Source organism: Chenopodium album, chromosome 22 (genome assembly GCF_948465745.1).
Source record: "Chenopodium album chromosome 22, dcCheAlbu1.1, whole genome shotgun sequence".
Lineage (NCBI taxonomy): Eukaryota > Viridiplantae > Streptophyta > Magnoliopsida > Caryophyllales > Amaranthaceae > Chenopodium > Chenopodium album.
Genome location: NC_137855.1, coordinates 2,910,136 through 2,925,661, shown reverse-complemented (window position 1 = coordinate 2,925,661; position 15,526 = coordinate 2,910,136). Strand labels below are relative to the sequence as shown.

General features: G+C 38.4%; 1 protein-coding gene across 1 annotated transcript; it reads left to right on the top strand.

The window, feature by feature from the left end:
• Positions 1-9,800: 9,800 nt before the first annotated feature.
• LOC145605493 (uncharacterized) lies at positions 9,801-14,585 on the top strand. The gene is made up of 3 exons (XM_081661557.1): positions 9,801-9,952; positions 10,265-10,761; positions 13,969-14,585. Exons 2-3 carry the CDS (start codon positions 10,307-10,309, stop codon positions 14,234-14,236), a joined length of 723 nt encoding a protein of 240 aa, XP_081517683.1. The 5' UTR covers positions 9,801-9,952; positions 10,265-10,306; the 3' UTR covers positions 14,237-14,585.
• Positions 14,586-15,526: the final 941 nt, after the last annotated feature.

Below are 15,526 nucleotides of genomic sequence, written 5' to 3'. Positions count from 1 at the left end.
TTACTTTTGGGCCACCTATTTCATCATTTAAAATCCATTATTTTTATGAAGCCTAAACCTACCATAACCTACTCTACACTATAAATACTCCATTTATCCCCAAAAATTTCCCACGCAAAAAGGTTAGTCTTATTTTCTTCCCTTTTCTCTCCTCTTTTCATTCTAGCTATTTTAATGATTTTATTTATGGGTTTTGGTTTTAATTATTCAAAGTATGTTTGATTAATATCATAATTATGTTTTGATGATTAAAGATTGTAAATTTTAAATAATAAACTGTTTTATTTTCAGATTTCATAAAATTATAAGTTAGGGTTTTAAAATTATTAAAGACTTGATTTTTAGGGTTTTTATGAACAATTGATTTAGGACTTTTATAGTAATGATGTTTTGAAATTTTAGTGATTATAACTACTAATTAGTTTAACTTAATTCTAGATTATTTTGAACACATAAATTCGTGTTTTAATTTTTAGATTCTCGTTCGTTAATATTAATCCCGTTTTAATCCCGACCAGGTTCTAAACTCATCCGATTTTGATAAAAAAGTAGTGTTTTCCATGTTGAAACAACGTTTTAAGAAAGACTCACTACCTTTGGTAGTGAGCACCACCCTCTCGTGGCCAAATTCAGCCTCTAAGTATGATTTTCGGGCAGTTTTTGGTTTTTAACGAAGTTTTTTTTTTAATTTTATCCTTGATTTTAAAGGGTAAGAGATAATTTAATTTTTCTATGGATAATTTAAGTATAAAGATGTATTTTGATGAAGTTTTAAAGGGGTTCTTGATTAGTTTAAAATGCTGGAATTTTATTTAAAGTAGTATGACTGTGATTTTAATAAAAGGGTGTGATTACCTATTAAAAAGGAGTTTAATTAGGGGTTTTTTAAAATAATTTTCAGATTATTTTAAATGGTTTAAAGTGAGTTTAAGTTGTTGGAAATTGTGTATACAAGGGTAATTAATTTAGTATTATTGTCCCTTTATGTAGGAGACTTGATTCGGAAATTGTTGTAGTATTTTCGGCTACTTTATGGACTTAGTCGAGGTACGTTCGCGTACTTAGCATATTTTGATGATGTAGAATCATGCTAGGTTTAATTTCAATCAATTACAAGTAGTATCATGCTAAGGTTTATGAATTGAATTGTGAATTATTGGTGTTGGTGATTGAATTGTGAAGCATGAATTATTTGTGATGGTTTATGGATTGGAAATTATAATTTGGCATGAGTATATGGACTACATTTTTATTTATGGCATGTTGGAGTGCATGTTTAATTAAACTACATGTTTAATTTGGCTTGGAATATTGAAAAGGAATTTTATTATGGTTCATATAATTTTTATTGATGCTTTAAGCATGAGGAAGGAGCTATATAAGTGTCTATGTACACGAGGAATAAATTGTATGTTGGTGCCTTTGTGCACTTAAGGTGTTTTTAACACCGAGGGATAGGATTTTTGGCGCTTTATGCGTTTAAGGTGTCTTTGACACTGAGGTAGAATTAAAAAGGGTTCAACATTAAATAATATGTGGTCACTAATTATTCAAGAATTAAATTGGTATGTTTGGTTGATTGAATAGTTATTGTTGATTGAATTGTTATGCTTTGAGAGTCATCACCAAGTCTAATAATATGTAAATAACGTAAAGTGAAAGAGATTACGCACCAAAACTCTTGGAACGTATATACCTTGAGTATGAACATATGGGGGGAGTTATGTGACTTTATATTTGATCATAACTTCTAACAGAGTACAGGACGCTGTACATTCCTTTTTATTATTATTATGCGCTGGAATTCCGCCACCTATGTGTGGCACAGGTTTCTCGCTGGCACGATTAGCTCCCGTGTCAGTTAACCTCAATTTATTTGGGGGAGGTATAGTTGGAAACCCGTTCGATGCGTAATCAACGCTAAATGAATTATTTAGTGTCTAGTTAAAGTGTCTTGTTGATTGTTGTGTGTGCTTGTAAACAGGTGCATTGAGGTAAGTGTGTGTTCATAGGTAAAAGCATGTTAGTGTGTTTATTTACGCTTATGTACTCAGCTTTGCTGATTGTGTGTGTTTGTGTGTTTGGCCATGTCTTTATCTTGGCCCTATGATGACCCATTTTTAATGGAGAGTAGTGGGGACAAGTAGAGATAATCTTTTCAGGTGTTGAAGCATATTCATGACGGGGCATGAGTGAAGAGCGAATTATGCTAGTTTCTATTAGTTGAGATGTGATTTATTGCTTTCAAATATTATATTATGTTATGCTTATGAGATTAACGCAAAGGTTTTCGTATTTTAATTGGTTTTGATAAGGGCCTACAATGGTTCCAAGTTGTAGGTTGATCTTATTTGACTTCGTTTGACTTTGGTTTTAACTTTACTTTCGTTTGGTTGACTTTTAAGTTGACTCATTTTGAATGGGTAAAATAGGTATTTTTAAAGGAAAGGAATTTCTAGGGTGTTACAGTCTTAAATTGGGAGAAGTGTCACTTTATGGTGACAGAGGGAGTAGTCCTTGGTCACATTGTATCTAATAAGGGCATACAGGTAGACAAAGCTAAGATTTCAGTGATTGAGCAATTACCTCCCCCAGTTAATGTTAAGGGAGTTAGGAGTTTCTTAGGTCATGCGGGGTTTTATCGCTGTTTTATCAAAGATTTTTCTAAAATTGCTAAACCACTAACTCAGCTTTTGCTTAAGGATGCCCCTTTTGTTTTTACTGACGAGTGTCTTGAGGCTTTCAACAGGATTAAGCAGGCTTTGATATCGGCACCCATCATATGTGCACCCGATTGGAATCTTCCATTCGAAATCATGTGTGATGCGAGTGACTTCGCTTTAGGAGCCGTGCTTGGACAAAGGAAGGACAAAGTTTTACATGCTATTTACTATGCAAGTAAAACTTTGGATGAGGCTCAAGTTAATTATGCCACCACGGAGAAGGAGTTTCTTGCTGTTATTTATGCTTTAGAAAAATTTAGATCATATCTAGTTGGTTCTAAAGTTATTGTTTTTACTGACCATGCAGCTCTAAAGTACTTGATAGCCAAAGCTGAATCAAAGCCTAGGCTACTCCGGTGGGTTCTCTTGCTCCAAGATTTCAACATTGAAATAAGAGACAAAAAAGGTGCAGAGAACGTAGTGGCAGATCACTTGTCACGAATCAGGTATGACGAGGGTAAGGATTTTCTTCCTATAGATGATTCATTCCCTGATGACAACCTGTATGCAGTTGTAGAGCAACACTCCTGGTATGCTGATTTTGCTAATTATTTAGTGGGTGGTACTCTACCTCTTGACTTGTCCTACCAACAAAAAAAGAAATTCCTTTCTGATGTTAAACATTATTTTTGGGATGATCCTTTTTTGTTTCGTGAGTGTGCAGATGGATTATTTCGCATGTGTGTTCCCGAATGGGAGGTACATGGTATTCTTACTAGCTGTCACACTTCACCTTATGGAGGACATCATGGTCCCTCTAAAACAGTGGCCAAGATAAATGAGTCGGGATTCTACTGGCCCACCATGTTCAAGGATGCTAACATTTTTGTGCAGGCTTGTGACTCTTGCTAAAGGACTGGCAACATCTCGCGGCGGCATGAGATGCCTCAAACTGGGATTTTGGAAGTTGAAATTTTTGATGTTTGGGGTGTTGATTACATGGGACCGTTCCCTTCTTCTAGGGGGAACCGTTATATTCTAGTCGCCGTAGATTATGTTTCCAAGTGGGTGGAAGCCATTGCCACTCCTACCAATGATGCCAAGGTGGTCCATAGGCTCTTCAAGAAAACCATTTTTCCTAGATTTGGAGTACCTAGAGCCATAATTAGTGATGGAGGATCCCACTTTCATGAGCGGAAGTTAGATACCCTCCTAAAGAAGTATGGTGTTTACCATAGGACAGGGTTAGCCTACCATCCCCAAACTAGTGGCCAAGTCGAAGTGTCTAATCGTGAGATCAAGGTCATCTTAGAGAAGGTGGTAGCAAAATCTAGGAAAGATTGGAGTGATAAGTTGGATGACACCCTTTGGGCCTATAGAACCGCATTTAAGACCCCAATAGGTACCACTCCTTATAGACTTGTGTATGGTAAAGCATGTCACCTTCCGGTGGAGTTAGAGTACAAGGCATATTGGGCTATTAAGGAGTTCAATTTGGATGCTAAGCTAGCGGGAGAAAAGAGGCTTCTACAACTTAACCAGCTTGATGAGTTTAGGTTGATGGCCTATGATAGTGCGCGAGTTTACAAGGAGAAGACTAAGAGATGGCACGACAAGATGATCCTTCCGAGAGAATTCAAATAGGGTGACAAGGTGTTGTTGTTCCACTCCAGACTTAAACTTTTTCCAGGAAAGTTGAAGTCAAGGTGGTCGGGTCCTTTCACTGTAAAAAGGGCCAATAAGTTCGGTTTTGTAGAGTTATTTGATGAGCATGGTAACGAGTTCAAGGTAAATGGTCAGAGACTCAAGATATATCATGAAGGGGCTACAATTGGTGCAGTTGAATTACTACACCTAACTAGTTCCAGTTCACCTTGAAAACGCTATGGTAAGAAAGTCGTGCAGGACCTAGATAAACCAGCGCTTTGCGGGAGGCAACCCGTATTTTACTTGCTTTTATTTTTATTTTTCTTCTTTTTCTTATGAGAGGAGAGATGAGGGAATTTAACGAGTTTTATGAGTTTTTGGTACAGATTAGAGGAAAAGAGTTAGCCAAATTTTGAAGAAAAACTCACGTCTCTCTTTGCTCTCGGGCCCGGCCGGGCGAAACTTCGCCCGACCGGGCGCGAGAGTTGGGGTTGGAATTTGCTTAATTTGGCCCGACCGGGCGAAGGAACGCCCGACCGGGCGCGAGACTTGACGTGTACGGACATTTGATTGGCCCGACCGGGCGAAAGAACGCCCGACCGGGCGCGAGAGCTAACTTAGAATTTGAAGAGAAATCGCCCGACCGGGCGGTGTGTCGCCCGATCGGGCGCGAGAAGTGAAACTTGAGAAGAGTATGATCGCCCGATCGGGCGATGAGGGCGCCCGACCGGGCGCGAGGAGAGAATCCATGGACGAGTTAGATCGCCCGATCGGGCGAACGCCCGCCCGACCGGGCGCGGCACTAGACCCCCCCTTTCCCGTCTTTTCTTTTTCTCCTTCTTCCTCCTTTCTTCTTCTTTCTTTCTTCATTTTCTTAATTCCTCCATACTTTCTCTCTCTAAAAACTTAAAATCCTCTACCTTCTCTCTAAGATTTCTCCTCCATTTCTTACCCAAATCCAAAACTTTTTACATATTTACACTCCTCTCTTCATCCTCTACACTTCTATACCAAAATTTTACATTTTCCACAAATTTTATTTTTTTACCACTACTCAAATGGCGGCAAAAAGAGCCCGAAACTTGCTCGGAGGTAGCTCAAGTGGCTCTTCTCAACAGTACGACCTAGCATTACAACTCCCGCAATGGCCAACGATCAAGATCGCGACGCCGGAGCAACGGGAGAAGCTCGAGGTGCTCTACGGACGAGAGGTAATTCCCTCACGGTGGTTACACCGTCCCACTTTAGAAGCCTTAGGTATTTATGGTTTTGTTAGGAGATTTTTGAATGATATTGGTATGCGTAAATTTTTTGATATGCATTATTCGACATACCGTGAATTAACATGTGAATTCTTGTCTTCTTTAGTTATACAAAATCATAAAAGTGGTCCGAAATTAATTTTTAGGCTTAATAATAGAAATATCACTCTTTCTTTTGTGGAATTTTGTAAATTATTTGAGTTAAAACATGATTTGGATCGTTAGTGGAATGCCGAATTTAAAATGGAAGATGTTTATTTTGCTTTGACTGGTATTTCTACTATAAATGCACAACATGCTAGTGCTAGGCCGATCCATCACCCTGTCCCCAAAATGTGGCAAAGATTTGTCGGTGTCTGTATCATAGGTAGGAACGAACCCCATAACTGTCAGACCAATGAATTAGCTGTAATTGGCCATTACATGTTTGGGTTCGGGAAGTTGAACATAGCCAAATATATTATCCACCACCTAGGTAGGCACGCCACGGCTAGCAACACTTCCACTACCCCCATCCGCCTTGGTGGCATTATCACTAGGATAGCCATCAAGAAAGCCGGTTTTGTAGAGAGCGGACCCCACTGAATGACTAACATGGGAGCTGACACCTACATTACCTCTAGGTACCTTGAGGAGCTGGGGTGGTTGAGGGTAGACGGGAACCAGGTCACCCATTGGTGCATTAGGACAGGGACCGAGCAACCCTTACCTATTTTTCCTTTGCCCAACCCCGACCTGACCGCTTTTCCCCCAGGGCAAGAGTCTTACACTTATGCCCTGTTAGTTGCCCATGCTAGGGGCGAGGTACCACCACAGGCCCATCCACAGCCTCCGCCAGTAGTTGAGCCTATCCCACAGCCACCTTCACCACCCCGACAGTCATACTCCGTCCCCCATGGTGACTCTGACCCGGTTTGGGATTTGCAGAGTATAGGTCAGGCCATAGGTCGTATAGAGCATAACCAGACCGACATGAGACGGATACTTGGGTTCGTCGACCATAGGCTAGGCTACCTAGAGAAGAACCAGGGTAGGGGGCTCTACCCCATGTATGATGATTATGCTCGTCGGGACAACATTCCCGACGATGCTATTTACCCGGACTGGTTCCAGCCACCACCTCAGGGATACGATAGGGATCCCACTGCCCGTGGTATTTACACAGACTATTCTTCGTTCCATGGGTACGGTCAGGACTTGCCTTTTGGGGGACCCGCGGGGGGAGTTACCATGCTAACTATTTTGGTGGTAGCTCTTTTGGTGCAGATGGTACAGGGTCTAGCGGTGGAGCAGGTGGGTCAACACGGATGGACCAGGATGAGGATGACTAGCCAGCTGGGCTAGCCTCGGGACAATGACAACATTGTCTGATTTTGGCTTGGGGGAGATTTTTGGATTTGGTATATATTTCTTCTTCCTTTTTCTTTATTTTTATTTATTTTTGATGTGTTTTGTTAGTTTAGATTTATTGCTTTCTAGATTAGTTTTATTGCTTTCCTTATATGAAAAATACAAAAAATTGAAAAATAAAAAAAATAAAAAAATACGTTCCAATGAATTGTAAATCATGCTTCCCTGTGCCCCATACTTGAGAAAAATTGTTTTGATTCTTGGTATTTGATTTTGAGCATTGTGGATTTGTTGATCATGATTTGAAGTTTAATTACTTGGATTCCTAAACATGCGTCAATTTTGCCCAACTACTTGTGAATATAGTGCTTGACTAGTTGATTTGGTTAGGAATGTGTGATTAGTTCCTGGTATGTCAATGAATTTGAGTATTGGTTTGCAACTATGAGTAGTGTTTCATGACTCATTATTATGCACATGTGGAGGACGAAGGCATTTGTTCTTTTAGGTAGCCTTCAGATTTATTTAGATACATTTGTTCCCTTCTTGCTACCCATATTGTTGCTTGTGCCCTTTTATTGTTTTTAGCCACATTACAAATCATGTTTGCCCCATTGGTTACTAGTCTCAAGCTTGGCTTGGGGGAGCTATTAGTGAGTGAGGTGAGGGAGTTTGTAGTGTGCACATTATTTGCACAATTTGGGTGGGTTTTGAGAAGTAATTTGTTCTTGATCATATTTTTGTTTTGACGAGTTTAAGAGTGTATATATTCTTGGAAAATAAAGTATGATTTTTTGATATGAGAAAAAAAAGAAGAAGTTCAAAAAAAAAAGTGAGGAAAAAAAAAAAAAGTGAACTTCTAGAAAAAAAAAAAAGAAAAAAAAATGGAAAAAAAGAGCAAAAGAAAAAAAAGAATGTTTGATGTTCAAATTATCTAAGTGAAGGTTGATCAAAAGAAAAGAAAGAAAAAAAAAAGTTGAGTTTCAATGTAAATATTTGAGTTTGAGTTCAAAGTTTGTTTATTCACTCTAGTTCTTTATTATCATATTTTTGGGAGTGAATTTTGTAAGTATTGGGTTTGATTTTTATAATTGGAGTATATTGGTGGATTATTGTTGGAGTTGGTTATGTTGGAGAAGTGTATGATCATTATTTTTCATCATGGGTTTATTTAGGATATGGCTTCCTTTTAGCATAGCTTTTCTCTCACATATTCCCAAATTTATCCTACCCTTCACCCTAGCCTTACATTACAAGCTTTAAAGACCTTCCGACCTTGTGTATAGAGTTGTGTAAATGTGAAAGTGTTGCTTATCAATGCAAGTTATGACTTGACATATTCCGAGTCGACTATTAGGTTGAGTGTATGTCTTTTTAAACACACGAGTGTTGTGAGTTTTGGAGGGCATTGTTCACATTAAAGGGGTTGGGATGGAGAGCGATGGAGTGCATTTTTTTTACTCGCCACATAAATGAGAGTTGAGTGTGTGAGCACTAGTCTTGAATTCTATATGCTCTTGTGGTTTGCTCTATTTGACAATTGTTGGGGAGGAAGGGTGATTAGATGAATAGGATTGGTTGATGTTGAAGCATGTTCACTTGATTTGCCTTGAATTGTTTGTGCTTGGTTTTTATATTGGGGTGAGGCATGTTTTATATGTTCATTGAGGAGCTCTTTGCTTAGGGACAAGCAAAGGTTTGGCTTGGGGGAGTTTGATGTGTTCATTTTATATATAGATTTACCCCCGTCCCTTGGTCGTAATTAGTGGTGTTTTTGGCTCCTTCGAGCCACTTTTATTACTAATTTGTGTTTTCCAGTGTTTTTGTAGTTTTGCTTGAGTTTTTTAGGAATTTGCGTACTTGGAGCATTTTCCCGGATTTTCGAGGAGCATCTACAAGCGTTGGAAGATCGCGACCACTTTTGATAGCCCAAGACCGATTGGAGGTAGCAAATCGGTGACTAAGGGCTCAGTTTTGGAGATACGAGGCGTTTGGGCCAAGTTGGAGAGCCCAAGGAAGAGCCTCGAGGCCCAAGAAGCCTCGCCCGGACCACCAGAGCACCGCCCGAAGGCGCGCCCGGCCGGGCGGGGCGAGCAGCGAAGAAACAAAGCCCGCGCCCGGAGCACGCGCCCGGCCGGGCGCGAGAAGACTTTAGGAGAAGAAAAGGCGGGCCCGGTCGGGCGGCCCTTTGCCCGACCGGGCGCGTGTAATTTTAGGAGGATTTAATTCCGATCAGTTTTGTTTAGCGTATAATTCTTGCTTAGTATTAATGTAATTTTATTAGGCAAGTTTAGACATCTTCTTTTCACTTCTCTATACTCTAGTTTTATTTTCTTCTCTCTCTACTTAGAATTTCTCTCTCTAGACTTTATTTTCTCTTGTTCCTAAACTCCATTGTAATTCCGCCGTCTTGGTACGATTTCTCTTTTATTAATCTCAGTATTTTTATTCATTCAATTTCTTATGTCTTGTTTATTTACTATGTTTTATTTAGCTTTAATCATGTCTGAGTAGTTCTCTTTCTAGGGTTTATGGGGATCTAATAAATAATATGAAGGGGTAATTTTATGATTATTGATTGTTAATGCTTAATTGATTTCCTATTGATTGTTTAAATGCTATGCAATTAGATTTGGCCAGGTTTAATTGTATGAGTTTAGTAATATTGATTCGAGATTCGAGAGATGAGGATTGATGTTTAGGCTTAGTTTCAATAGGCAGATTAATTTATAAATGGTTAGGTCGAGATTTTTTTCATAAGGAGTATTGAAATCTCCGAATGTAAAAAGTAAAAACCACTGTCATCTTTACCATTTTCCGAACAATATATATTCCTCAACTAAAAAAATAAAATAAAATAAAATAAAATTAAATTAAATTAAATTAAATTGTCATCTTACTGTCTCTCACTCCAAAACCACTCCGTTAAACCCTCTTCCTCTTTCTCTCTCCTCCATTTAAGCGCGTGCTCTGTCTTCTCCGTTGAAGCAGCTTCAGAGCTTTCTCTTCTCCATTGAAGCATCTTCTGAGGTAAGATTTTGTTGTTAATTTTTGTTATATTCTCTTTTTTAGATCATTGAATATCAATTTCATAATCTAGGGTTTTTTCGTAAAATTAATTGTCAGTATAGTCAATTTAGGGTTCTTGTAAGGTGGATTATTGAACAATTGGTTATAATTACTGGAGTTATGAAAGATTCTGACTGTACTTTTGGTGATTTTGTTGCTATAATTTTGATATGTGTAATTTATGCTGATATTTTTACGCGAGAACATTTTTTTTGTGATTTTTGGGGATTAATTTTGATAATTGAGTGAAATTTGATTGAAAATGTGTTGCAGGCTGTTGTTTATAATCCGTAATTGCAGGAAGAAACTCTGGAAATGGATCCTACCGACGAGGACGCGATCCTTGCGAAATCGAGGTACTTAACTCGGCAGGAAGTACTAAAACGGCGAGTTCGTCGATTGAGGCGACTCGCTGATTGTTACAGGGATCATTACTGGTCGTTAATGGAGGATGTGAAGCAGAAACACCGGGAGTATTACTGGATATATGGGAAAGGCCCTTGCAAGGAAGAAGATGATGAAGCCGAGAAGAGAGAAAATGGCGTCGGTACTAGTAATGCGATGAACGGCAATGTTGTCAATGTTAATGGTAATAGTGAAAATGGTGGTAGTGGTGATAAATTAGGGGAGGAGTATGGCAGAAGTTTCAGTTGGTGCTCTTACAGTGGGTGTGGAGGGAAAGCTATGGCGTTAACGCGATTCTGTATCTTGCATATAATGAGCGATAGCAAGCAGGTGCTTTACAAAAAATGCAAATATCCACAATTGAGGTCTTCCTCTTTCTTTCTTGTTAATTTCTTTTTCGTTTTCGTTTTTGGTTTTGATTGATGCTTATAATTGGCTAATTGTTAAATTAGTTAGTTTATACTGCCTCCGTTTTTTGATAATCCACACATTTGACTTTCAGGTTTGTCTATGCAAAATAATTAATATCATTAATAAGAATCATCAAGAAAATTAATGTAGTGAAACTATACCTTGAAGCTAATACTACACCATTTTACATACTGACAATTGTGAATATTGGATACAGGAATTACTTGTACATTTTTCTGGCTGTTTGTAGTTGATTACTTGTTTTTCTTGGGTTGATTACACATGTAGTTGCGTTGTAGTGCTAGTTACTTTTTGACAAGTGCGTCAAGGTATGTGAAGACCGAACAGGAGAGGTTGAGATAGTAAATATACTCAATTATGTAGTAAATGATGAATGATATATGAGGGCATAATAAAACCAAAAGGGGTGCAAGTGTGTTATTTGTAGGAATTTGAAGGATTCTTAATTCTGGTCAGTTATTATAATAGAGGTTTTGGAGAAATGACGATTTTGGGGAATATTGTCATTAGCTTTCCTTATACTTACATTTATGCTTTGCTTGGTTAAGAGGAGGTGATGAGCAAGGGAGGGAAAGGAAAGGGACGGGAACAACTTCCTTGGTTCAAATAAGATGTTTGGGGAAGGGAAGGGAAGGGAGAGTGAAGGGAGAGGTAGAGGTAGAGGTAGAGGTAGAGGATGGGATTCATTTTCCCTCCCTTTCTTTTTTGGATTTTCTTTCTATCTTTCTATCCTAACAAATTCTTAGCCACTTTGGGAGGAAAGAAAGTGACATTTTATTATAGGAGGCTTTCTTACCACACCTTTTCGTTCTGTATGAGCTTCCCTTAAAATTATAAGAAAATCTTATCATGAAAAGTTACTTTATTCTGTACCCTTTCTCTTTCACCTAGTTCCTTTCTACTCCGTATTCCACAAGCTGCTTATGTATATGTCGTGTTTAACTAATTATTGGGAAATGATAAAATCATGGGTCTATTGGCCATATAGTTAAGTATGCTAATCAATAGCTTCTAGATTTTTTGGAAATTAGAGTCATCCATGAGTTTAGGGTATTGGGCTCTTCATTAGAATGTGCATAGGAGTGGGTGATGCACTGAGAATCTTAAGATCAATGTGAGGGATCCCGTGAGGTTCAAAGCTTAATAATGATGCATTTAGAGTATTGAGCCAAAGTTGAAAGGAAATACAGGGCTTAAAGAAGAATATTTATTAAGCTGTGCTCCTATTAAAGAAAAGACATTTACCACCTTCTGTGAATTGGAAGTCAATATTAGATGATTTTGGGAGGGTAGTTTTGAAGTGAAGTTTGAAGGATGTTTTTACTCAAAAGTGGGAGTAATGTGCATCTATGATGCATTTGTTGCTGACAAACAGCCTAGAATTACTTCCTCCTTTCTTTTTTCATTGCAACGTGTTCCTTTCTGGGAAGTTTCAAAATTACTATTTCTGGCCCGTGTTTCTCTCTCTCTCTCTCCTCATCACATGGGTCCATTCCCCCCCCCCCCTCTCTCTCTCTCTCTATCTCTATCTCTTTCATAACCTTAAAAATTGTGCATCCTTCCCCACCCCCCTGCCGTGTTGCTATTAAACAGAACAGAGGAAGTGTATTCCACATTTCCACCTACGCACAATTTTTCTGTCACATTTTTAACAAAATGATTTTTGGTTAATCTTCCTTTGAGGTGTAAGTATTTCCTTAGCGTTTGACACTTTGACCCTACCATTGAGGTGTAAATTCTATGCTTTTAAGCTTCTTGTAATTGATGCCTCAAAGCATAGAGATTTTTGCTTGCTACCCCTCCCGGGCCTCGCACAGCTATTACCTCTCACCAAAGCTGGTGGCCATAACACTGGTGCCAATATCGATATATCGATGCCAGCAAATTGTCATCTCACCTTTCTTCTTGACATTGGCAATTCACCACCAAGATGGGTGTAAAGTGGGAACAAGACTGACAAGTAGTAACTGGTCAGCCTACCAATCATGTCTATTAATCTATTATATCTAAGTTGCATCACTATTTTATATTTACCCTATGGGCATCAATGCATCACCAACCTCTGCCAGTCTTGCTCATCAATTGTCCATCTTCTATTCATGATAGGAGCTGAGAGAATATCAAATCACTTTATGCTCCCCCATTAGCTCAAAAGTGTTGCTAAATAGAAACAATCAAGTCTTTGCATATAGCCACTTCAGCTGTGGTACATAAGTAAATCTCCTCGTGCTGTTTCTTTGTACTAAAGCAACTTCCTTGCCTTTTGGTTAAAGAAACAAATAAGAGAGTTTGTCAGTTTGTCTATGCAAAGAAAAGAAGTGTAAACTTTTGATGCTCTCCTATATAAAAATGAAGGACCCCTTTTTAGTTTTTACCATTCCTCTTCCTTGATAAATCAGCCATGTTTTCCAGGAAATCATGTCTAGCTACCAGTTATGTAGGTAGAAGTAAAATTTTCAATTCAACTCATCAACTAGATGGTGTTTGCTGCTGATTTCCATTGACTAGTTTAGGATTCAAAGTTCAAACACAACTCTAATTATGTGTGTTTTTTTTTTTTTTTTCATTGGTAGTAGAAAGAGTTCTTAACCTTCTAGGTATTATGGAAGACATGCTTTAAAGGCCACTTTTGACATCTTCACACTTGTAATTTGAATTTGTATTAGGTGTTTATTCTATTCACCAACTATGCCAGTAAAAAAGAAAATTCTTTGGCGTTGATTTGCTTGTGCAGTTGACTAATGTGACTTTGTTTTAATACGTTTTGCCAAATGTCTCTTGATGTACTTTCCAAACATGAATTTTTTTAGATATTGTAGGGTTTTGGTCTTTTGGAGTCATTCTTTACTTGTTTCTTCATGCTTCTGCATCTGAAGCATATTGCAAATGCACAATGTCAGCCACCAGGTGTTCTATCTGATATTTGTTTGGGGTTTTAACTACTCTGCCGTTTTCTTTCTGTGGGCAACAGTCAGCTCTCAGCTGCCTCCTGCTTAGTTTTGTTACAGCTTCATATGGAAGTTATTGCCTTTTATTTTCTGGCCAAGTAAATATGTAAGGTGCAAAGTTTTACTGTAAAAATTGGTACTTATCCTAATTTTTTATCTTGCTAATAATGTGTTAACTTTTGCTGTGAACAGAGACGGCGGGCGAATTGGTTCCCTTCTTTGTAATAAGGCTATACTAAGCGCTACCACTCCGACTCTCTGCCAGAGACATGCGCTGGATGCTAAGAGGCACATCAGCCAGGCTTTGAAAAAAGGTGGTGTTTCTGCTGCCTTGTCTAACAAGGCTGCTACCAAGTTTCATCTTGTGATAAATGAGTATGTCCAATTGATTCAATCTAAGAGAAGATATAATGCAAGAACTAATAAGGATAACATCGCAATCGAGAATGGTGGTAATTGAATATTCTAATCTACATTTTATCAGTATATATAATCAGCATTTTAGTGTGGTTGATGGAGCACAACATTTGACATATACCGATCATGAAACTATGGGCCTCGTCTCTGCTACACCAGACCAGATGTTTCCTTCTCCCGTTGATCTATAGTGTGTATGATGGTTTTCCTACCCCTCCCCCCTCCCCCGTCTGCCTTTTAATGTTCTTTTCCTGAGAGATGATCTGTTACTTTGTTGTTAGGGGAGTGAATCTGGAGCAGTGCATGACAAATGATCACTTTATTAGTCGGTGCTGTATATAATTTCTGTATAGAACATATTCTCGGCTAAGGCTTGATACTTTTGAACTCTTGTAAGTATTGTTCATGAGCATTAGAATGTTACGATATAAATGTATAATACAGCTCCCCCAAATCCGCCCCTTGGATCTATAGGCTCCCCACCCCCATACTCTTTAACATTTTTTAGACGGAAACTAATACTTGACAGTCGACTCTAAAAAAAAATTGGTTGAGATTGTATTTCCCAGTATGGAGAGACTATAAGGCTAATCGGTAATGTAGCTACAAGTTACTAGACCTAAACCCGAAAATGGATGTCCGAAATGAACGCGATCCTGAACTAGAAGATTTGATTGCCTTCTCTGGAGTTTGTATCATTGTATTCAGTGGCCAGTCGGAACATGCAACTTGATTTATTATCTCTAAATACATAGCTCTTAGATCTTTGTTAGGGCATGCTTGGATTGGGGGTAATACATTAAGGGGGCAATAAAAGTCAAACTAACCAAGATGAATGTGAAAATAGGGAAGAAGGAGATAGTGATGGTGTGATTGTAAGAAGATTATGTAGTGATGGTATGGTGTGAGGTGAAGAAAGAGGAATCAATACCCTCATTTTGGGGGTAATAGTTACACTAGGGGGAGGGTGGGTAACTATTACCCTCATTATGAGAGTAATAATTCCTCCATCTCTCTTTTTTCCTCATGGCACAACTAGTTTATTTCATTTGTAAGCACCATGTCTCCTACAACACCTCCTCTAATTACTTTTAATTTTTCAAGTTTGACTTTTATTACCCCCTTAATGTTTTACCCCCAATCCAAGCATGCCCTTAGCCTTAATCTATTTCCCAAAGTAGATTAGTAAACAGCTTATCTCAGACAATGGACATCTCAATTTAACTTTTTGATACATAACACTTCAGTTTTGGGGAAATAATGTTGGTACAATTGTGCAATTTTTTGGAAAATTTTCTTTATTATTTAGAAATTTGATACATACTTCGTATAA